Consider the following 24,511-nt stretch of genomic DNA (forward strand, 5'->3'; position numbering starts at 1 on the left):
ACTTCGCAGTTACCACCAGACTCCGTAGTAGTAGGGGCAGCTCGCAAAAGAGCAAATTCCCATACATCTGGCGACGCCCCACCTCCGGACAAAGAAAGCAGAAAATTTGATGCGGCAGGAAAAAGAGTAGCATCACAGGCAGCCAACCAGTGGCGCATCGCAAATTCTCAAGCGCTGCTGGCCCGATATGACCGCGCACACTGGGATGAGATGCAACTTCTCGTAGACCATCTTCCCCAGGAATACCAAAAAAGGGCGCAGCAAATAGTTGAAGAGGGACAAACGATCTCAAACAATCAAATCCGCTCTTCAATGGACGCAGCCGATACTGCAGCGAGAACAGTCAACACTGCTGTCACCATAAGGAGACACGCTTGGCTCCGCACTTCAGGCTTCAAACCTGAAATCCAGCAGGCTGTCCTTAATATGCCCTTCAACGAGAAACAACTTTTTGGCCCTGAAGTGGACACACCAATTGAAAAACTTAAAAAGGACACAGACACGGCCAAAGCCATGGGCGCACTCTACTCCCCGCAGAGCAGAGGCTCTTTTAGAAAAACTCCATTTAGAGGGGGGTTTCGTGGCCAACCCACAGACACCACCAGCCAACAAACAAGAACCACACCATATCAGGGTTCATTCCAAAGGGGAGGTTTCAGGGGATATAGAGGGGGTCAATTCCCAAGGAGTAGGGGAAGATTCCAGACTCCAAAAACACCTCCACCTAAACAGTGACTTTCAAGTCACACAACCCCTTCACTCAACACCAGTGGGGGGAAGACTAAGCCAATTCTACCAATCTTGGCAGCAGATTACAACAGACAATTGGGTATTAGCAATAATCCAACATGGCTATTGCATAGAATTCCACAAATTCCCACCAAACATCCCTCCAAAAACACGCAAAATGTCACCACAACATTTAGAACTTTTAGGACTAGAAGTTCAAGCACTACTGCAAAAGGATGCAATAGAGTTAGTACCAGTACAACAAAAAAACACAGGAGTTTACTCCCTGTACTTTCTAATTCCAAAAAAAGACAAAACATTAAGACCAATATTAGATCTCAGCACACTAAATACCTACATCATATCGGACCACTTTCACATGGTCACACTACAAGACATCATTCCACTGCTCAAACAGCAAGATTACATGACCACATTAGACCTAAAAGATGCGTACTTTCATATACCGATACACCCTTCTCACAGAAAGTACCTAAGGTTCGTATTCAAAGGAATACATTACCAATTCAAAGTGTTGCCATTCGGAATAACAACTGCACCAAGAGTATTCACAAAATGTCTAGCAGTAGAAGCAGCACATATCAGGAGACAACAGATACATGTGTTTCCTTACCTAGACGATTGGCTAATCAAGACCAACACAGTAAAAAAGTGCACAAACGACACCACATATGTCATACAAACCCTTCACAAACTGGGTTTCTCCATCAACTATACAAAGTCACACCTCGAACCGTGTCAGACACAACAATATCTAGGGGCAACCATCAACACATCAAAAGGAATTTCCACTCCAAGTCCACAAAGAGTGCAAGCATTCCACAAGGTAATAAGTGCTATGTTTCCAAACCAAAAGATACAAGCAAAATTTGTGCTAAAACTTCTAGGCATGATGTCATCATGCATAGCCATTGTCCCAAACGCAAGACTACACATGCGACCCTTACAACAGTGCCTAGCATCACAATGGTCACAGGCACAGGGTCAACTTCAAGATCTGGTGTTGGTAGACCGCCAAACATACCTCTCGCTTCTATGGTGGAACAGCAACAATTTAAACAAAGGGCGGACATTTCAGGACCCAGTGCCTCAATACGTTATAACAACAGATGCTTCCATGACAGGGTGGGGAGCACACCTCAATCACCACAGCATTCAAGGACAATGGGATGTACACCAAACAAAATTTCATATCAATTACCTAGAACTGTTAGCAGTATTTCTAGCGTTAAAAGCCTTTCAACCCATAATAACACACAAATACATTCTTGTCAAAACAGACAACATGACAACAATGTATTATTTAAACAAACAAGGAGGAACACACTCAACACAATTGTGTCTCCTAACACAAAAAATATGGCAGTGGGCGATTCACAACAACATTCGCCTAATAGCACAATTTATTCCAGGGATCCAAAACCAACTAGCAGACAACCTTTCGCGAGACCACCAACAAGTCCACGAATGGGAAATTCACCCCCAAACTCTGAACAAGTACTTTCAAATTTGGGGAACACCCCAGATAGATTTGTTCGCAACAAAAGAAAACGCAAAATGCCAAAACTTCGCATCCAGGTACCCACACCGCGAATCACAAGGCAATGCTCTATGGATGAGTTGGTCAGGGATATTTCCATACGCTTTTCCCCCTCTCCCTCTCCTTCCTTATCTAGTAAACAAGTTGAGTCAAAACCAACTCAAACTCATACTGATAGCACCCACATGGCCAAGACAACCTTGGTATACAACTCTACTAGACCTTTCACTAGTACTGCATGTCAAACTACCCAACAGACCAGATCTGTTAACACAACACAAACAACAGATCAGGCATCCAAACCCAGCATCATTGAATCTGGCAATTTGGCTCCTGAAATCCTAGAATTCGGACACTTAGACCTCACACAAGAATGTATGGAGGTCATAAAACAAGCTAGAAAAGCTTCCACTAGACACTGCTATGCATCTAAGTGGAAAAGATTTGTTTGCTACTGCCATACCAATCAAATCCAACCATTGCATGCCTCTACAAAGGACATAGTGGGATACTTACTACATTTGCAAAAAGCGAATCTCGCTATTTCATCTATAAAAATACACCTCGCAGCAATATCTGCTTACCTACAAACTACTCATTCATCGTCTCTATTTAGAATACCAGTTATTAAAGCATTCATGGAAGGGCTAAAAAGAATTATACCACCAAGAACACCACCAGTTCCTTCATGGAACCTTAACATCGTCTTAACAAGACTCATGGGTCCACCTTTCGAACCCATGCATTCCTGTGAAATGCAATATCTAACCTGGAAAGTCGCATTTCTCATTGCAATCACATCCCTCAGAAGAGTAAGTGAAATACAGGCATTTACCATACAAGAACCATTTATTCAAATACACAAAAATAAAATAGTTCTAAGAACAAATCCAAAATTTCTACCAAAAGTAATCTCACCATTCCATTTAAATCAAACAGTAGAATTGCCAGTGTTCTTCCCACAACCAGATTCTGTGGCTGAAAGGGCACTACATACATTAGACATCAAAAGAGCACTAATGTACTACATTGACAGAACAAAGCTAATCAGGAAAACAAAACAACTGTTCATAGCTTTTCAAAAACCACACATAGGAAATCCAATCTCTAAACAAGGCATTGCTAGATGGATAGTCAGATGTATTCAAACATGCTATCTTAAAGCCAAAAGAGAATTGCCTATTACACCAAAGGCACACTCAACCAGAAAGAAAGGTGCTACAATGGCCTTTCTAGGAAACATTCCTATGAGCGAAATATGTAAGGCTGCAACCTGGTCTACGCCTCATACATTTACTAAACACTACTGTGTAGACGTACTAAATGCACAACAAGCTACAGTGGGCCAAGCTGTACTAAGAACATTATTCCAAACTACTTCAACTCCTACAGGCTAAACCACCGCTTTTAGGGGAGGTAACTGCTTTATAGTCTATGCGAAACATGTGTATCTGCAGCAACATATGCCATCGAACTGAAAATGTCACTTACCCAGTGTACATCTGTTCGTGGCATTAGTCGCTGCAGATTCACATGTGCCCTCCCACCTCGCCGGGAAGCCTGTAGCCGTTTAGAAGTAGATCTTAAATCTTAAACATTTGTACATTTGTAAATAATTATTATAAACTTTTTATGTACATACGTATTCACTCCATTGCATGGGCACTATTTATAGCAAACAACTCCATCCTCACCCTCTGCGGGGAAAACAATCTAAGATGGAGTCGACGCCCATGCGCAATGGAGCCGAAGAGGGAGGAGTCCTTCGTCCCGTGACCAAAAAGACTTCTTCGAAGAAAAACAACTTGTAATACTCCGAGCCCAACACCAGGCAGCGGACTGTGCGAAACATGTGAATCTGCAGCGACTAATGCCACGAACAGATGTACACTGGGTAAGTGACATTTTCAATATGCCTATGTCAACGTTCATGCTATTGACCTTTGTGTTTTCTGGATGTCAACAACAATAATGACAACAACAAAAATCACTGTAATTCAGAAAGCCACTGATAAGGTAGAACAAAGCAGGGTTGAGGGTCTTTTACACCCTTATACTAGAACTAGAGCAGCATGAAAATGCCTCAGATGATTGGTAGGTGCTAAAAGCTTGACCAAACTGTGGCAAGTTCCTTCAACTCCCTGCTTCAACAAGATAATTGGGTAAATCTGTATAAAATGTACTTGCTAATTAAGGCTTGGTTTCTTTTTTTCTCTGAATGAAGACATGGAAACATTCATTATTTCGTTTATTAGCCATTTTTGTATAGGCCATATTTTTTTGTAAAAAGTGTTGTTCTTTTATAGTTGGTAACCATAATATCTAGGGCAATTTACCCCCAACACACACACACACACACACACACACACACACACACGCTTTATCTTATACAGATATTACAAGTCACTACGAGTCACAGATACTCAAGCCACTGAACTGCCTGACCGTATCCTTTTTTAAAAACGATACGTTTCATTTTCATTATAAATAAATCATAAACGATAACGCACAGATAACCCCCTTCTCATCCCTCATGTAGTTGGTCTCTCGCTGCTATATATGAAAAATAACTCCTGATTACAGGTATGGAAAATAGTCTGTACTGCTAAAGTAAGCATTTATAATTTATTATTATCACGTATTAAGCAGTTTAACATTAGTCTGTTTCAGAATTGGATATAGATTAGAATGCACAATAACCTGCAGATAGACTTCAGATCGTTTGTAATGAACTGCAGTCTAGATATACACACTACCTTAAATATCTCCTTACTAGCCAATGAAAGTGAATTTTCATTGAAAAAAGTTACAACATTTTTTAAGTGAAATAGCCTGGTCTTGTATTTCACAGATGAGTAGTTGAAAAGTGTATTCAGTGGCCTGTCTTTCATACTGTGGTAATTTATTATAGGTAAGCACCTGTGTATTTTTGGATCCAACGTGAGTGATCCTGTCTCAACTAAACTGTAATAAGAAAGTCAAATACATAATTGTTCCTAGTTCTTGCAGGCTTCCGTGTGTTAAATCCCATACTTTATTTTTACAAACCAGAAATGTATGTTATACATTCTTTTCTGTGACACCTAATTTTACGGCTGTAGTTAGATCATTGCAGATACATTGTATTTTATTACATTTAGATTAATGGATCCTTTTTAAATGTATTTCCTTGGTTATATGTCATTGTTGTTCTTTTTCAGTGATCCTAATGCACCATTTTCACAGTGGAGCAATGAACAAGTGTGTAGCTGGCTTGAGGACTTCGGCCTTGTTCAATATGTCATGTTTGCGCGGCAGTGGGTGAGTTCCGGTAACACACTGTTAACAGCAACACCTCAAGACTTAGAAAAGGTAAGAAGTAATGTACTCAACTGCTGGCATCTGGCTGTTTAAAGCATCTCTCAAACTGTTGTTTTTGTTGTTCTTGTGACATATGGTCGTAGTCATTAGTCTTACATCTACCTAGTGACTGTAAAGTACAACTTTGACTCTCCTATCTAAATCTTTCAAATTACAGGAGTTGGGCATTAAGCATCCGCTGCACAGGAAGAAGCTACAGTTAGCAGTTAAGTCTATAAATAAAAAACAGGAAGAGAACTCTGGTCAGCTGGATCATATGTGGGTAACACGTAAGTGCTAAAAAAATGTTTTCTGTACCTTTATTATGTTATGCCATATGTTTTCATTATTAAATACAGTGTGCAAATCAGGCATGATATACTACAATAGGACGTAAGCATCAAACACTACTTCTAAATGTCAATAATATATGTAATATATGCTGTTAAATCTGACAGCCTTAGGGTGATCTTCCACACAGCCTTTTGCCTGCCTCCTCCACTTTTTTACTGGCTTTAGGGCTTTGTTTACTTTACTACTGCTAACCGGTGTTGAAGTGCTTGTTATGTCTCCCCTAAACATGGTAATATTGGCTTATCGCCAATTGGCATATTTAATTTACTTATAAGTCCTTAGTAAGTGCACTACATCTGCCATGGGCTTGTAAACTAAAGGCTACTTGTGGGCCTGTGTCACCCACTTTAGTAGCCTCCAAACCATGACTCATGTCTACCATTGCAGAGCCTGTATATGCAGTTTCCACTACCATGTCGACCTGGCAAAGTAATCCCTTTGCCAGGCCTAAACCTTCCCTTTTTATACATAAGCAACCCCTGTGGTAGGCCCTGGACATCCCAGAGTGCATGGTGCAATGTATCAAAAATTCAGGACATGTACTTTTCAGTTTTACATGTCCTGGTAGTGAAAAACTCCCAAAGTCGTTTTCCACTACAACAAGGGCTACCACTCCCATAGGGTAAGAGTGGGATTGCCTTAATACATGTCATAAGTATAATTCACAATCTAGAAGTGATACTTTTTTCGAGTTTGATGTCTCTGGAATCACAATTTTAAATGACAACTTATGGTGAAGTGGGATTTTAAATTGTAATTCTGAAAATGCCACTTTTAGAAAGTTGGCATTTTCTTACTTTAGGCATTTGGGGCAAGATGTATCGAAGGGTTTTACCCATTCTGTGTCAATGGGAAAATGCTTTGGTACATATGGCCCTTGGTGCCTGCTGCCCGTCTCTGATCACTTGCTGGTATGGGGTGACAGCTGGGAATTGTGTATTCCTCCTAGACAGCCACTCACAATGGGAGCTTAAGTGTGACCTGATGGACCAACCATATCCTGATGGGCCATCCTGGGCTGTTTGGGAGGGAGTTGCTGGACACAGCTTCACAGTTACACCTGAATGTGATATGTCCCCAAACAAAGAGCTGCATAACCAGCTGTAGTGAGTCTGGACTGAGGGCAGCACCTCTGTGCACAGAGTGAGAAGGACTAGACCTGCATCTCTCCAATCCAGAACCCAGAGTCACTACAAGTGTCAACCAACCGATTCTCCTGATTAACATCTCGGTCCATAACAAATTTCCAACCCACCTTTAGCTAAACCTGAACTCTCCCATCTGTGAGTCTACCCTGCCAAGTGGTGCCACCCCAGTTCTGGACCCTTGGAAGTGGGCTTAAGGTGTTTGCTACAGCTGAAATGCTGCTTTGCTGCTGCTGCGCAGATTGGAACCAGTGCATCGACCCTCCTGCATGGATCAGAACCGGCACATCAGCCCTCTTGCGTGGGTTGGAGTTGATGGATTGCCTCTCCATTATGGATCAACCTTGGCGCATTGCCTTCCAAACCGTCACATCTTGGACCTGATGCCCCACCACTGTTGCATCGAGAAAATCAATGCATCTTCTCTACTGCGTGGGAAGGATCAACACCGACGCATGGCTTCAGCCTGCTCTCCGCATCTTCGACAATGCAACTAGGATCCATCACGGTCAGCCTGAACGTTTGAGTTTGTCACGGTCTGGCACGACTAGATGCTCCACAGAAACATATTATCTGGCAGAATTAAAAAGTTCCTCTAAGATGAGTGCCATATCCCAGCATGCAGAAAAGGAGGACCTTGGAAAGATCACCTCCTGTCTGTTTTCTCTCAGAAGCGGTTTTCTAACAAGTATTCAGTTAAATACTATTTATCTATATAATAATATTGATCTTTAATTTGTTTTTCTTCATTTAGAGACTTGCCACAGCAGTCTCTTTAGTTAGGTTGGTTGTTTTGCCCTACTGAGCAGGCTTAGACCTCAAACAACATTTCTGGGCTTGAGTGCTCTAGCTCACTTGTTCTTGTACTGTTAGTCCTTTTTTCTGAAATTCGGAGTTTCATTTGATTATTTATTTGTTGACTTGGCATCTGCACCCTTGCACTGAGCACGATTCTCGGGACAGTAAGTGTTGCCAAAATGGTGGCTCCCGTAAGGTTTTAGGGCCAACGTGGCAACGTTTCCCTAGAAATTAAGTGGAATCAGGAAGTGCAGGTGTTTGTGGTCAGTGTGCTCTTCCTTTGCTGTGCTGGCGGAATGGAAGAGCAACCAGTTACTTCTAATGCACTCCCTTCTATCCCAGCCCTTCAACAAATGATTGAAGCTGCTTTTGAAGCTGCCTCCAGGCATAGCGAAGAAGCTGATCCTCCACCTCCAGAGGTTCCTAGGAAAGCAGGCTGTGATGTTTTTAAAAAAAAGAAGCCCCACTTTCTGTGAAGGTAGATAATCTGATCGCCTGGCTATCCTCCCAATGCATGGTACTTTCTGAGGATGCTCTTCCTTCGGATCAGGTGGATAAAAGGTAGAAGGATCCAGCAAGAGGGCCTATACGGCTTCTAACTTTTTTGTCAGGGCAAACACCTACACCACTTACATAGTCCAGTCTCTTCTGAGGGACATTCAGGCATTGGCAGTACTCGTGAATAAAGGGGCAGATACTTCTTCCCTCCTATCCATTATGGAACAACAGGTCCAATCCTTATTTGATGTTCCTTTTGACAATTTTCCTTTTGACAAATTGCAGCAACTGCATTAGGTGCTTCCATTGCAGCGTGGTGCCATATTTGGATGCACAGCTGTAAAGCAGACACTAACCAGAAATGCAATAAATAAATAATTTTGAGGGTCCTAAGATCTTCGGTTATCATTTGAAAAACATGGTAAAGAAATACATTGAAAATAGAAAATTGATTATCCCAGTTCACCCTGCCTTAATCAGTAGGGGATTTGGTTATTGGAGAGCCTTTGGTCTTAACTCTTTCAAAGGTTCTGGTCAACCCTTTCAAGTTAGGGATCATAGCCAAGTGGCCCCTACTGCTGAAAAGTCCTGGGCACAACCTCCACCCACTGCAAACCCTGCTTCCTCTAAAGTATTACTAGTTATCACTTCCTGTGGGAGGTTGTCTCCATTTCTTCAGTCGCAAGTGGTAATTCTCAGTTTTGAATGCACACAACAAGTAGTGTCAGATGAAGATCTCATCAAGTTTTCCAGCCTCCTAGAATCCATTTTCCAATCAACCCCTCTGCCAAGAGACTTGGTGCGATGCAGAGATTCAGCTGCTCATGGAGAAATTAGCAATTTCCAGGGTACGATCACAGGAGACATACATTGGGTTGTACTTCATACTCTTTCTGATTCAGAAAGCATCTTGGGACTTTCACCCTCTGTTGGACCTCAATGGGGTAAACCGTCACACTCCCCAAAAGCCATTCAAAATGGTCCATGACAGCGCATTCTTCAACTGGTCAGCCAGGAGGCCCTTCCTAGCGTCCCTTGGGATGTTGAATGCATATCTTCATATCGTCATCCATGATGCACACCAGAAACCACTTTGCTTTTGTGTTAGAAGGGGATTATCATCAATTCCGAGTACTTCCATTCAGCCTTTCCTTCACACCAAGAGCCCTTGTCCACCTTGGTAGGTGTTTTGCATTCCAGAGGAATTCAAGTCTATCCCTACTTTGATGACTGGCTAATTTCTTCCCTTTTTTCCCAAGGCGTTGGAGCAGGTTCAGCAGGTCAGCAATTCTCTAACAGATTTTGGCTTCATACTCATGTCAAGCAGTCCAGTCTTCAGCCCACAGAATCCTTGAAATTCACAGACCTAGGTGAGGTTTTTCTCATGAGCAAGAATCAATCCAGTTTAATTGCACATCTGTCTTCCCTTCTGCCAGACTCGCAGGCTTCAGGGAGACTTTGGCTAAGAAGCCAGAGAGAAATGGCCTCAACCTTAGCAATTCTACCATAGGCTCATCTCAGCCCGGTGTGTCAGGAGTTTCGGGCACTGAATCCAGTGACTGCTGAGTCCCGCCAGGACCTGCAGTGGTGACTCTCCCATTAAATTTGTGCAGAGGACACTGCTTACAATCCACAGCTTAAGAGACCCTGACAACAGATGCCAGCTGCATCGGATCGCTGTCAGTGTTGGAGGGATCAAAAGCCCAAGGCAAATGGCACAGTTTTGAGCAGTTTTGATCACCGAATTGGAGGGAGCTGCTGTGGTTTGGATGGCTCTTCTGTGGTTTACTCCCTTCCGTCTGATTGAACGGTCTGTGTGCAAATTGATAATCAGGTCATGAGGGACTACATCAACTGCCAGAGGAAATGCATGCCACCCTTTATCTCCTTTCCTCGAAGATAGGCCTTTGGGCTGAGAGAAACTCCTCTCTCAGCAGTTTATCTACTCAGGGAGGTAGAATGGGCCTGCAGACTCCCCGAGCAAGACATTCCCCTCCTCAGTGGCTCTATCCCACTCTATTCACACAGATTTTTCACCTGTTCACTTGCTCATGGCTGGATCTTTTTTCCACAAAGGCTAAAGCCATGCTACTGAACTTCTGCAGTCTGGTATCATCCGAAAAGGCTTGGGTTATAAACGTCCTTTCTGTTCCTTGGCCAGAGGGTCTTGTAAATGGGTATTCTTAGCATGTGTTGAACGTAGATACATATGCTTAGCATACTTCTGCCATTGAGTTGGGTTTGAATGTTTGCAACTTGTTTTTCTTCAAAGAAGTCTTTCGAGTCACGAGGTAGTGTGGCTCTTCCTCTGGTGGGTACTGCCCCTTGTATTCGGCTCCTTTGTTAGATTGTATTTTTCTGCCATCTGGTTTGAACATTGACCTCGGAGCTCAGTGACCAAAGCTTTGATCCTGGCCACGAGGACGTATCAGCACCCCATTTCTTCCACCTTCAACGGAAAACTTGACAGCCAAGAATACCTACTGTTTTTTTTCAACAACTTCAGCCTGCCCACCTGACCTCGGGCCTGGTTCAGCTTAAAATCCCTTTTCTGCCTCTGCCTTCCTACACTCCATGAACTTAGAAGTATGAAAAAGACACCTTTTAGGTTCTGCCCCAGGTGCCATGCCAAGTACTTTAGGCAGAATCAGCACTAAGGCTACAACCTTTGCCTATGCCCTGAACATGATGAAGGGGTCTGTGAAGCGTACCTTGCCTTTCGATCGAAGAAATCACTTTGCCAGCTGAGAGAATGTTGTTGGGCCCACTCTACCATGCAGGCGCAACAGGCAGAGGATGTGCCCGATATTTTTGGGGGACAACCATTGGAACCAGAGGAAGAATTCACAGATGATGAGGCACAAGATGTGCCCTTGAAAATTGCCATACCGCTTGCAAATAGTGGCGACGACTCAGATGTGGTTCCTTCTGCATCGCAAGGGGCATGTGAGTATGTTGGCGTAAGCTGTATCCACACAATCCAAGACGGCGCACAGCACCTACTGCCCTTGGGCCATAGTGGTAGCCATAAAAAGGCAAAGGAGCAGATCCCTGTCCTTCTGCCTAAAAAGCCTCTGACAGGTGTCATAAAGCCTAAGGCCTTGAAAACTGCCTCAGTGCCGTGGCTGAACAACCATAAGACCTTGGAGCTGAAAATACCGACCTCGGCTTTGAATATTCTTTTGGTGCAGAAAGAAACTTAGTCACAGAAGACGCCATCCACATCCAAGATCCCTCTGTGCTGAAAACACCTTCACAGCAGTCAGAGCCTAGACACCGATCTGCGGAGTCTGTTCACAAAAAACTCTAAGAACAATTGGACCACAGGCAAACAACATTTATTATTAGCTCAGACACTGGCAGAGTTGTGACAAAATGACCTCTTCCGCTAACAGACACACTTCCAAAATGAAAGAACACTCCTGGGGAGGAGGCTATAGGGCCAGATCCACCCAACGCTCCAAAGACAAAATGCAGACACATGCACTAGCCCCATCTTTTTTCCTCCGACTCCACCTCCTCCTCCAATACGTATCCCTTCTCCTCCTCCAGCTATCCTTCCTGTATTACCACCTGAAATATCACCAGGTAATACTCAAAGCCTAGAACACATGCCCTCAGAGCAGCCACATGCATCGTCTCCACCATCATCAGCAGATGACAGACACAGGGTATTTTTAACCGCATGACAAACTGTACTTCCCAAATCCACAGGAAGATCTAGACTCTATCCAGGCCCCATAGGACCAATATGACACAGATCCTCTAGAAGAAACCTTCATCGCCAGATGACACCTATGTACCAAGAGGTCATTAGAGCGGCACATTACCATAAAGTAGATCTCCACGCATTGCAGGATAAAGGCAATTTCCTTTTAGAAAAACAAAGTAGGACCCGTAAGAGAGTACGATTTTTACCCATGCTCAGGAATACTTAAACTCACAGGTGGAATTTTTAAGCAACTGGTCAAATCTAGAGTAGTCTTACCAAGAGTGGTCAAAAAATACAAAGCCTGTCCCTCTGACCCCAGCTAGATCAAGGTTCAAGCACCCTCTCATTCTTTGGTGGTTCACACTGCCAGGAAGAGAGCTAATTCCCAAGGCACTGGGGATACTCCACCAACTGATAATGAGAGTTAACAATATGATGCAGCAGCCAAGTGCCTCGCTACACAAGCAGCCAACCACTTATGCACAGCCAATTAAGTAGACTTACTTTCTAGGTATAATGGACCCCAATTGGACAAGATGCAGGAGCTCCTCCAGCATCTCCCTGAACAGTGCAAACAAAGAGGAGCACAATTAGTGGATGAAGGGAAAATCACTTCCAACATCACTATACAATGCTCTTTAGATTCAGCTGATACTAGTGCACAGGAGGTGAACACCAGCATCATCACTAGACTTCACGCATGGCTCAGAGACTGTGGATTCAGGCCTGACGTCCAGCAACACTTATTCAGTCTATGCTTTGATGGCAATCATTTGATTTGGCCGCAGGTAGATGAGATGTTGTTAAAAATGAAAAGGACACCAACACTGCTAAAGCAATGGGTACCCTACACACTTTCCAGCTCCTTTTGGTGCGGCATTATAGAGATTCATCAAGGCCAGGCAACTCTACAGATACAAACACTGCTCAAAAGCAGACAGTATCCTACCAGTCCCAGTACAATAGAGGAATGCACTACAAGTCACAATACAAAAAATAACAGGGACAGGGGTTGAAGAACTGCCTTCAAGACCACCACCCCTTCTAAACAGTGAATTGCTAAGCCTCCCCCCTCAACATTACACACTGGTAGGGGGCAGCAACAACACTGTTATAGTCAATGGGCACACATTACAACTGATTAATTGTTCCTTTCTATCATAAAGGATGGCTACTGCTTCAAACTAGCCACTGGCCCATCCACAATACCACCACAAACACAAAATGTCACCTCAACACCTTACACTCCCACAAGAGGAAGTCCAAGTACTACTTCGAAAAAGGGGCTATAGAACCTGTCCCAGCATGACACTAGTGGCACAGGGTGTACTCCCTATACTTCCTTATTCAAAAAAAGGATGGTAGCTTAAGTCCTCTTCTAAATCTCAGGCCACTCACCAGAAACATTCTATCACAACATTTTCATTTGGTGTCACAACAAAAGGCAATACCACTTCTAGAGCAAGGAGATTTCATGGCTGCTATAAACCTCAAAGATGCCTACTTCCATATTCCAATACACCCATCCCATCACCGCTATCTCAGTTTTCAAATAAATAAACTTCACTACCAGTTCACGGTATTGCCATTCATAGTGACTACTGCCCCACGAGTATTCACAGAATGCCTTGCATTAGTAGTGGCTCATCTCAGAAGGGAGGGCATACACGTCCACCCATATCTTGACGACTGGCTAATAAAGAATGCCAACCACTAACAGTTCTTACAAGACACTCAGAGGGTAATCAACCTTCTACACAGACAAGGCTTCACCCTCAATACAACAAATTTACACCTTGCAACTCCTCCAAGTGTGGTCATTCCCAGGTGCAAGATTAAACTCAGTAACAGCAAAGGTTTATCCCAGTCCAGAAAGAGTACACAAGTTTCATGTGGCACTGTCTCTTTTCCAACCCCATCCTCAGATCGAAGTCAAAACAGTCATGAGTCTACTCAGCATGATGGCATCATGTATTTCTATAGTGCCACACACACATCACAAAATCCACCTCCTAGCTGAATACCTACCTGTGGTGGATAATGACTTTGCAGATATGCTCAGCAGAATGTACCAACAGGTTCATGAGTGGGAGATCGATACAACACTCCTCCACTCATACTTCCAACAGTGAGGGACCCCGGAGACAGACCTCTTTGCAGCCCAGCAGAATGCAAAATGCCAAAGCTTCGCCTCCAGGTTTCCACCCCCACACTCCAAAGGCAATGCCATATGGATCACCTGGTCAGGGAAATGTGCTTACTCTTTCCCCCCTCTCCCACTAATTCCCTGTGTAGTACAAAAATTAATGCAAACATCCCTCGCACCAATACTGATAGCCCCAACATGGGTGAGTCAGCCATCATTCCCAACCTTTCTACATCTATTGTTAGTACCACATGATAAACTACCTCTATGGCCACATCTTCTAACTCATAAGCAAGGTAAAGTGCTACATCCATATCCAAAACAGTTCAATCTGTTGGTTTGGCTCCTGAGGTCCTAGAATTTGGACACCTTTATCTCCCACAGAAATGTATGGACATTCTAAAACAGGCACGCAGACCAACTACGCCAACCTGTTATGCAGCTAAATGGAAAAGATTTGTACCTTACTGTTTACCTGTGCAAATCTAACCCCTCTCACCTACAGTGCAAAACCTCACTGGTTATCTTTACCATGTACAACAGGCAGGCCGTGTATACACCTTTATTAGATTGCACGTAGCAGCTCTATCTGTTTATTCAAAACAGGCAAAATATGTCTCTCTTTAAGAAAACAGATTCAGTCGCAGAGAAAGGGCTGCCTTCACAAAATGCTAAGAGAGCATTAGTGTACTACACTGAAAGAACTAAACCTTTTTGAAAGACTTATCTTTTTATTGCATTTTCAAACCCCCAGATACGGCCTTCTATCTCCAAAGATGGGATAGCAAGTTTGATAATAAGATGCATTCAGACTTGCTACCTCAGAGCAAAAAAGAGCACCACCCACAACTCCAAGAGCTCATTCCACTTGTAAGAAACAAGCCTCTGTGGCCATCTTACGAAATATCCTAGCAGACATTTGACATGTGCAGCCATCCTCCTCCATGGAAGCTACAGGCTGACGTGCTTACTTCTTTACTAAAACGCTTTACCTTATTATTCTTTTACTTGCTTGCTCATTTTCTTTTTTGTTACTACACTGCTTCTATTCTAAACTCACCTGATAAGCCAAAAAAACAATCTAACCATGAAGCCGAAGACCATGTGTAGTACACACTAGAGGAGGAGTCACATTACCTCATGACTCGAAAGACTTACAACACTAGATGGCAGGAGTATGCTAAGCATGTGAATCTACGGCACTACGTGCTAAGAATAGATGCTTACAGGGTTAGTAACATATTTCTTCCTCCCTTTCCACTGATACACAGGATACTAAAGGAGATACAGAAGGATAACACAGAGGTGCTCATTGTACTTCCGGAATGGTCCAAGAGGCCCTGGTTTCCCCTCTTTCCAGAAATGGAACAGAGTCCACACAGGCAATTTTCCAATTCATCCATCGTTGCTGAGAGTTGCCCTTCAGAGGCCAGACTCGCTGGGGGTGGGGCACCTGAAAGATTGCTTTTGGTGGCACAGGACTGCTCAATCGATGTTGCTGAAAGCACTCAGTTGTTGAGGAAAGCGTCTACCCTAAGAACAACAGTCATCATTGTAAACATGTTGAAACCTGGTGTGCAGCTAAAAGTTTTTCTCCTTAGGACTTGTGACCCTATTAGGTGCCCTCCAATTCTTGAGGGATGGATTTATGTTGGGTTTGGCAGTTTCGATTGTCTGAGTCCAGTGGGCATCTATTCCGGCTTTCAGAGAACTAGATGTCACCAATGTTGCTGCTCTGGCTTCTCGTCTCCTGAGGAATTTCCATCTTCGGAGGCCTGTTTCACATTGTCCAGTTCCTTCCTGGGACCTTCCCTTGGTGCTCAGTTCATTAATGGATCCACCTTTTGAGCTGTTACATTCTGCAAATATAAAACATTTTTAAGCCAAGATTTTATTAATTCTGGCCATTTGCTCAAGTCGTAGGATGGTGAACTTGGTGTTCCTACGACTTTGTGAAGATGAAATCATTCTCTGGCCAAACCTTCTTTCTCTCCTTAAAAGTCCATTTAATATCAACTGTGAGGAAGACTTTGGTCCTTATTTAGAGTTTGGCAGATGGGTTACTTCATCACAAACGTGATGGATACCCCATCCGGCATATTACAATGTTCATATTATATAATAATGGAATCATAATATGGGGGACGGGATATTTGTCACGTTTGTGACAGAGTAACCCCATCTGCAAACTGTAAATCAGGGTCCTTCCAATTTTCTATCCAAATCCCTCTTACACAGAGGATGAATAACTCCATACACTGGATGTTCTTAGAACAATTTATTTAACTTGGACAGAAAGAATCCTTTTCATAAGGGTTGACTCACTATTTTTGACATACGGCCTTTCTGGTGGAGGTCTTTGACCCACAACATTCACCCTTTCAAGGTGGATAAAATTGCAATTGTGCAGTCTTATGAGTCTGCTAAAGTCATTCTTGACTCCATCATCTAAAGCAGATCAACAAAAAGTATGGTTTCCCCATGGGCATTGTTTAGGGGAGCATCCCTTAGAGATTTACGTAATGCTTCAACATTGACTTTTCCAAACACCTTTATTTCTCATTACTGACTGCACTTGGAGGGTGCAGCATCAACTGAGTTTGGCTCTCTGTTTTCTCTTCTGTTCATCTTTAATTTTTAAAGAATTTGTTGACTTGATAGGTGATGCAACATACGTGATGTCATGTGAGTTTTTTCTTTCTTGCTGCCTTCTCTAGGAACAAATGCACCTTCTGCTAGAGTATAAACTCACTTAGTGAGAACTGGGACAGGAAGATGGAGGTAATGGCCCAGTTAATTACCGGTAATCTCAGTTATACTGAGCCAGGTCTTCCAGACGCCAGTCCTGAGCCCCAGCCTCCACTAGCTTTTTCATGACAGTTGTTTCCTTCTTATACTGTTTCTTTTTCACTTTGTATTAAGTGATCTTCCAAGTTCCTCCTTTGCTCCATGTTGGAGTATGGTGGCCATCTTGAGGGAACATATTTTACTTTGCTTGGTAATATATTTCAGTGGCGCAGAGGAACTGCTTGCTTTATGAGGTCTGGGACAGGAAGACCTGAAGTCGGAGTAACGAAGATTACTGGTAAGTAACTGGTTCATTTCATCATCAATATGAATTTACAATTACCTGGATTTTAGTTTTCTATTCCAGTAGTAGAAAAAAGGGTTCTAGAGTTGTGTACTTGAATGTTTTACTGTGTTACTTGAATATACTAAATGTATTCGTGCTTATGCCAAATAAAGCAATTTATTAGTCCGGTTATATTTAACCTAAAAGTATTCTCTTAGTTTGTTATTCAAGAGAGGATGACTACGAGATAGAGTATTTTATTAACAGACTCTAGGCAATTATGAGTTTACTATGTTTATTGTTGATTTTTGCAGGATGGCTCGATGATATTGGTTTACCTCAGTATAAAGATCAGTTTTATGAAGCAAGAGTTGATGGAAGAATGCTGCAGTACTTAACTGTGGTAATTTTTTTAAAGAATCTTTAATTTTTTAACATTTACTGTTACATCTTTTGATGGATTACGTTAAGATTTTACATCTGTTAGCTGCTTGCCGCATGGTTTTATTCATACATCGGTTGCTTTATGTAATCTGCACGTCAGATTGGTCAAATGCATCAACTATGTACAATCTGTCATGTTCGTCTATCACTTTACAGTTTCATAAATTAATTTTGCTCACTTGACCGAAATAGTTCTTTTGAGTATGCCCACATCTTCAGTCTGAGATGAAAAGCAACCAAGAGGCTCAAACTACCATTGACTTAGTGATGAAGTATGGCCTTCATTTGGGTCGTGTCTGTTTGGATTTTTTTTAGGATAAACCTTGCATGGAAACGTTAATTCAGAAATATTTAAGGTGTTAAATATTGAAGTCAATTATTTGAGGTGGCAGCAAAAACGATTTGATCAAATGGCGGTGTTGAGAGAATGATGAATTGTTGCCTTCTAATTTTCAACATTTAAACAGGTGATCAGTGAACAGAGTGTGGGAGAAAATTTCAAACTTAATTATTGCTCAGCTCCAAATGTGTACATAGCTTAAAACAGGTATGAAGCCTGTTTCTGGCATAAGTAGACTTAACATGTATAATTTGTGCACTACTCATAGAGAACATATTCTACTCTAAATGGGGATGGGTTTTAGCTCTGGTGGCCCCCGTTGCAACAGTCTTTTTTGTCACACTCCCCTCCCCCCATGGCCTTCTCCATTAATTCCCTTGCTACCACCATACAGCAGTGCCCCTCATCTCTCCAAAGACCCTCTCTCAAATACATGTAATTTACTATAGTGCTACTCATAGTTCAATTACACTCAGTTCTGCGATCTGCTTGGTACACACTCTTTGCAGCAGGCACATTAATCCTCTGCGCTATTGTGTCATGAGTCAAAACTGCCACTAGACAAAACTTTGATCCTTCAGTCTCTCTCCAGCAGGAACATTAATCACCAGAGTTATCGAAATTTTTATTGTTGCCTGAAAACTGCTGGATATATAGGGAATTCTGCAGGACTGCTTTTAAACTAGGGGTGGGCGGAATATGCGGAGTTACATAAAATTCCATGAGATTTTTCACTGTTCTGCCAGCAGGTGGTAGTATACTTGCTGCGCTGCTCTCACTGCAGTTTAGAGCCAGTAGTTCGAGCAGTGCTGAAAAATCACTGTGAACGGCACCATGTGGTGTGTGCAGTAGTGCGCAGTCATTCGAGTTGAGTTTGCTACCGCAACTGGCTGCGTTGGAAAATGGCACTAGAGGATAACAAATCTAGTTCACATTTCTGGAACCATGTGGGAAAAACTCTGCCACACAGAAATCAGCATAATTTGGTCAGGACTCCATGTTACAATAGTAATGTGGAGCTGCCAAATTCCTTCCTTCCGCTCACCCCCATTTTAAACCCATATGTTATATTAACCTCCTACCACTTTTCCCAGCCCCTCTTTTAGGTCAGATGCACTAATTGCACCTCCCTAAACCTGCCCCTCTTCTAAACCTACTTAAAGGAGATTTGGATCAGCAGTCTCTGTCAGGCTTTAGCTTGGCCTCGGAATTTTTAGCAAGTGACTTGAGACATTGTCAATCACATCTTGCTACCACTGGAGCAATTTAATTTATTTTTTATTCTATGGGTTTTTCTGTCTGTTTCCACGTGCATTATAATTCATTGGGAACTATTTAAAAACTGAAATCAATTATTAAGCTTCCCAGAAATGCTGGGAAGTGAGTGCCCACAAAGCGCTTCAAAAAAGTATGCTACTGGGAAAAAAGCAATCCGTTCCAGTGATGCCAGGCAAAGCAAATACATTTGACATATGGCATGCATTCACCTGATCCACGCACCTTTCAAATGTCAAACCTGCTTGCTTTGACAATGCTTGTTATCAATGTGCTGAATCCTAAAGGAAGTTGCTAGGCATTTCAGTTGTGAATATATGATCTCCTCTCGCTCCAATAGTATGGAAAAGAAATACTTGAATTATCTTGTGCAACAGAAATGGTTAAAGTCAGTGAGATGTAACCAGACTTCTGGAAAGTGCTGATACTTCCTTTCTCTCATCTTTTGCTAACCTTAACACAATCATTGTCTCCCCTTGGATGAATGGTGCATTCCCTCGCCCACCAAAACCCTGCTTATTGCTTAATTGGCAGTTTACGCAGCAAATTGTGATTGCTTTCTGACTGTTTAAGACTGATAAAATAGGCACCTTGTTTTTCAGATCTTTTCCTCAAGTACTGCGCCTAGTGGTGTGCAGATCTCAGTCACTACCCGTGTCAATAGCTGCTTAATCTTTACTTCTATTCCTAAGCTTCAGCTTCCATTATCCTCTGACACCAGTTCCTGAATTTATTGTCACCGTCCTTCAAAGTGTTTCCTGTGATGGCTACCAACCTATTCACTAATTGTACATGGGAGTAGCAGGAGAGTCTACAATAACAGAGAAACAAACTTTTGTTGAACATACTTCTCAATGTTTATTCCCAAAAATGCAGAATTTCTTGTGTAGCCATATCCAGCTTGAAGGGAAAATAAGCTGTGTGACTTTTGGTTGCATGATCTCCAAAATGACCCTTCCTAAACCGTTTCCTCCTTCTCTAGCCCTCCTCATTCACCCCAATCCTCAGTTACAACTAAGATCTCCCAAACAACCCTACTAAATTTCTCCTTCATGTATCACTCATTTATCACTCCTTTGACTCATCCCAAACCTCATTTTACTACTATCATCTCCCTAACCCTTTTCTACAGATGATTCTTTCCTCCTCCATCTCTCCTTCTACTCATCCCAAACCTCATCCTATTACTATGATCCACCAATTAATACTTTCTAGATTTTTCCTCTTCTATCCCTCATTATTCTATTTAATCCAACTACCATACTCACATGTCCACAGTTCAGAGTAACTCATATTTCCCTATACTAATCCACCACTAATCCTTTTGGGGTTCTCAGAATCATGCTGCTCCCCTAAAAGCGTTTCAACGCCTTGTTGGGGGTAGTACACGCTATATTAATACAATTACAATTTTGGAATTTACCCTCAAAGCACTCGTGTACCATAAAATTTGCAAACAAAATCATGCAGCTGGGACCTTTTTTCCCTAGCAGGGTGTTTTTTTTTTTAAGCGCAAGTCATTAAGACATGTGATCGCATTTGTCTCAATATATTTGGCATGGTTTCAAAATCATGCAATATTAGCAGTCGTTGGGCTGAAATAGAAGTGGGTTTCAGAGCCTGACTAATTTTTCAAGAAGGCCTGAAGTCCACATAAGTTACATTTGTACTTTTTGCACCTTGGAACAAGTGGACCTAAAAGAATCAAAACAAATATTCTGAAAAATGCAGTGCACTCTATGGGGATTTACAATTTGCTAAAGAATTTTTCTGTTCCCAGTCAGCTGTGTGCTGATTAATCCAGTAACACTGGTCAAATTCCCTTGCATGAAACATGGAAGTAAAACACTTCGATAGATATCAGGTTTAGACATTATCTTTATGAATAATAACTTGCTTTCAGAGAACTTTAGGAGTTTTAACAATAAAATAAAAGAACAAGTGTGTAAACTCACTGTGAAACAGGTTGTAAATTATGCGTTTATCCAACTGTTTAGGATTTTCTTACAGATTGTTGAGGACCGAAATTCTCCCTATTTGCATCAGTAGTGAAAATAATATTGTACCTCATCCAGAAAATAGTATGACATCACAGCAAGTGATAACACAATGAGGAAGCTGTATATATCTATTATATGGGGTAAACCTTTAACCACTCCAGATCACTTTGTTCTGTATTCACTATCTGTTGGCAGAGCTAATTTTTGAAGTGGTACTATTAGAATGTGCTTTCATAATATCAGTTACAGTGTTGGACATTCAGATTTCTTTAAAGTAGTAATCAACGATGGAGATGGTGAGGTATATTTCTGTTGAATGACGGTTCTGCTTTTTTGATGGCTGCGAGAAGCTGATGTCCAGTGCTATAATTGCTCGGAACTCAGTTTATATGATGTTGAAAAGGTCTAGTTTTAGAGGTTACCTGAATAGTACATACACAGTCCTAAGTGTTCAGAGATGGGTTAAGCATGTTTCAGAATCTGCAGTCCTGTATGCTTAAAAGATTTCCGCCCTGGCAGAGTTTTGAAACTGGCAAACTACTGGATCTGGTGTGCTGATGCACTACAAACTCTACTGCAGTATGAAGGGCTTTGGCTGGCGAGGAAATCTTCATCCACTCATGAGGTAGATGATCTCTCCATGGTGCTGATCAGAGAGGTTGTCAACCGGCATGGCCAAGTGGAGCTGAGCCAAACGAGCTCTGTGGCATTGACCCTAGAAATTAAGGCGGCGGGGGTGCCTCGGCGGATAAATCCAGCTGATTTGGCATGCTATTGGAACTGTGAAATGGGAGGGGTGACGAACCACCAGAAGTGCACTGGTCAGTCTCAGCAATGCTTGCAACAACTCCGCTCTCCGATGTGAGAAGAGAGAGCCGCGGCTGCCATTATGCTGCTCAACATGCTGCCAGTGAGTAAAGCCTGGCGCAAATAATGTTTTGAGCCCCACACCTCTCCACGCTCCACTGCTTCAATGGGACAGCACTGTACCTCGGGCGTGAATGGGGATTGCATTAACCCCCCCAGAAAAGGACTTGCACAAGCTTGCCTGACTTTAAAATGGCAGCCACAAGGAACATTTCCTTATGTAAAGAGAGACATGCAGCTCGCATGGTCGGGACCTACTAACCATAACGTTTTGGAGAGCCTATAACACCTCATCTTGAGCCACTGCCTCACAAAATGCACACCAGCTAACTTGGCCTGCTGCCCAGTTCACAACAGCGCAACTGTAGCCTCCCAGCATCTCCCTGTTTTTCAAGGGCTATTATCCATTCAACACTGGAGAGGGGCCCTTCCGAGAGATAAGGACTTTGACATTGGAGGCAATATTCCCACATCAGATGTGCATTGTGGGGGTACCTGGGCTGGCCTGACAGGTAGATAACGACACAGAGGCGGGTACTCCCCGAGTCCTGGACTTATAGCCCAGGGCCATGGAGCGTGTAGGCCTCTAACATTATGAGGCTTCGAATAAACATACAGGCCTAACATCTGCCTGATTTCTTGGTGGCGGGTCGCAAGCTCTTTGACACCCCTCCCAATCACTACAACACAGTAACTTTGAAGGAATCCGCAGGTGGGGACGACAGCAAGGGCTCCTCAGCCTCTGTTAGCCCACGGCGGAATGCTCTTAACTGCTTTCTCTATGATTTACCTGCCCAAGGCTTTGGCTACAACATACATGTCTCCAAAACAATGTGTCCAGCTACTTCTAGCTGATGGATTCCAGAGTGTTACACCCTCCCACCACTGAAGATGGCGCCATGGCGTTGACCAAGGAAGACCTCTTAGACTCACTATAGAACTTCAAGAAAGAACTATGCGAGGAGATAAAGGCAGACCTGTCTAGCTTCCTAGATATATTCCACTCAGACTTCACAACCAGGCTCTTGAACGTGCATCAGGATGTGGTCTTTGTAGGCACATGCACTCTTGAATTAAACGAAATGCCAATCCCTAGAGCAACAAGTGGAATGATTGGAAGGCTCCTCTGCACAACTCCAGAACCAGCTGCAGGCTATGCTCTTAAAATTGTGAAGACTTGGAAAACTGCTCTAGACAGGAAAATATTATTTTACAGAACCTGGAGGAAGGAGTGGAGGGCCCAGACCTGGAAGCATTCATAGTGGGCATGTAGAATGTATACATCATGTGGGTCCACCCATAGCTGGCGAAGGCAAATGACCCAGAGATGTTCTTGGCAAGCTGCACTCATTGAAAGTGAAAGAAGTAATCTTATAAGCTGCGAGGAAAAAGACCCGATGTCCTTTCAAGGGGCGACATGTTTGGTTTTTCAAGACAGTGCATCAGCCACTTTAGCCAGATCCAATTCCGACCAGTTACAGATAAACTGTGCCACGATTTCATCAAACACAGATAGACCTACTCCTTTGGCCTCACATTCTACTACCAAAATAAATCCTATCCCTTCACAGAAGTGGCAGAGGTGGCGTCACTTTTGGGTATACTGTTCCCAGACAGCAGAAATGCCGAGAGACCCACCACAAGTTCCACTTTGGGGGGGCTGAGAAAAGACAATGGTTTTTACAGAGCTATCAAAATGACAAGGGAAATGCTGGATCAGGTCTGATTCAGGTCTTCCACCCTGATCACCGAAACTACGCCATTATGAGACACAGATTGCGATATCTTTTGATTTGTTTGGCCTTCTTTATGGCTCTTCAATTCTGTAAATCCCTTTGCTGAGACCTTGCTTCTTTATTCAGTCATAACCTCTAACTGCTCCATTTGAAAATGGCTGTTCACTCGTCGTGAAAGGAGTACCTTATCTTCAAGTAAACAATTTATGTCTGATAGAGACATTTAGTTGAAGATTCATTAGAATTTCTCCCAGGCATCAGTCTGGATCCGGAGATTTTTCTCGAGCAGTAACCATGCGTGCAGTAAGGTGGCATCGATCTGCTCCATGTCCGTCTGTGGCGTTGTCCGTTCTGGACATGACTTTGTGGGTCCTATATAGATACCACCCCGGCACACTGACGTCAGTTCTTTTCTTTTCGCACCAGCCAGTGCTGAGTCGAAGAGACCTTCCCCTCAGTCATTTTGTGACTGTCCTTTTTTGACTTTTTGTTGA

The 24,511-nt window shown here is 42.8% G+C and overlaps 1 protein-coding gene across 10 annotated transcripts in view; it reads left to right on the forward strand.

Moving 5' to 3' along the window:
* The window catches only part of PPFIBP2 (PPFIA binding protein 2), a 1,142,047-nt gene that overhangs the window by 1,076,784 nt on the left and 40,752 nt on the right, over window positions 1-24,511 (forward strand). For all 10 annotated transcript variants that reach the window (XM_069223551.1, XM_069223543.1, XM_069223546.1 and 7 more), the window contains 3 exons: window positions 5,491-5,641; window positions 5,808-5,919; window positions 17,670-17,758. In XM_069223551.1, the coding sequence (XP_069079652.1) occupies window positions 5,491-5,641; window positions 5,808-5,919; window positions 17,670-17,758 (352 nt within the window). The remainder of the gene's footprint in view (window positions 1-5,490; window positions 5,642-5,807; window positions 5,920-17,669; window positions 17,759-24,511) is intronic.

The sequence above is a fragment of the Pleurodeles waltl genome, chromosome 3_1, assembly GCF_031143425.1.
Source record: "Pleurodeles waltl isolate 20211129_DDA chromosome 3_1, aPleWal1.hap1.20221129, whole genome shotgun sequence".
Taxonomy (NCBI): domain Eukaryota; kingdom Metazoa; phylum Chordata; class Amphibia; order Caudata; family Salamandridae; genus Pleurodeles; species Pleurodeles waltl.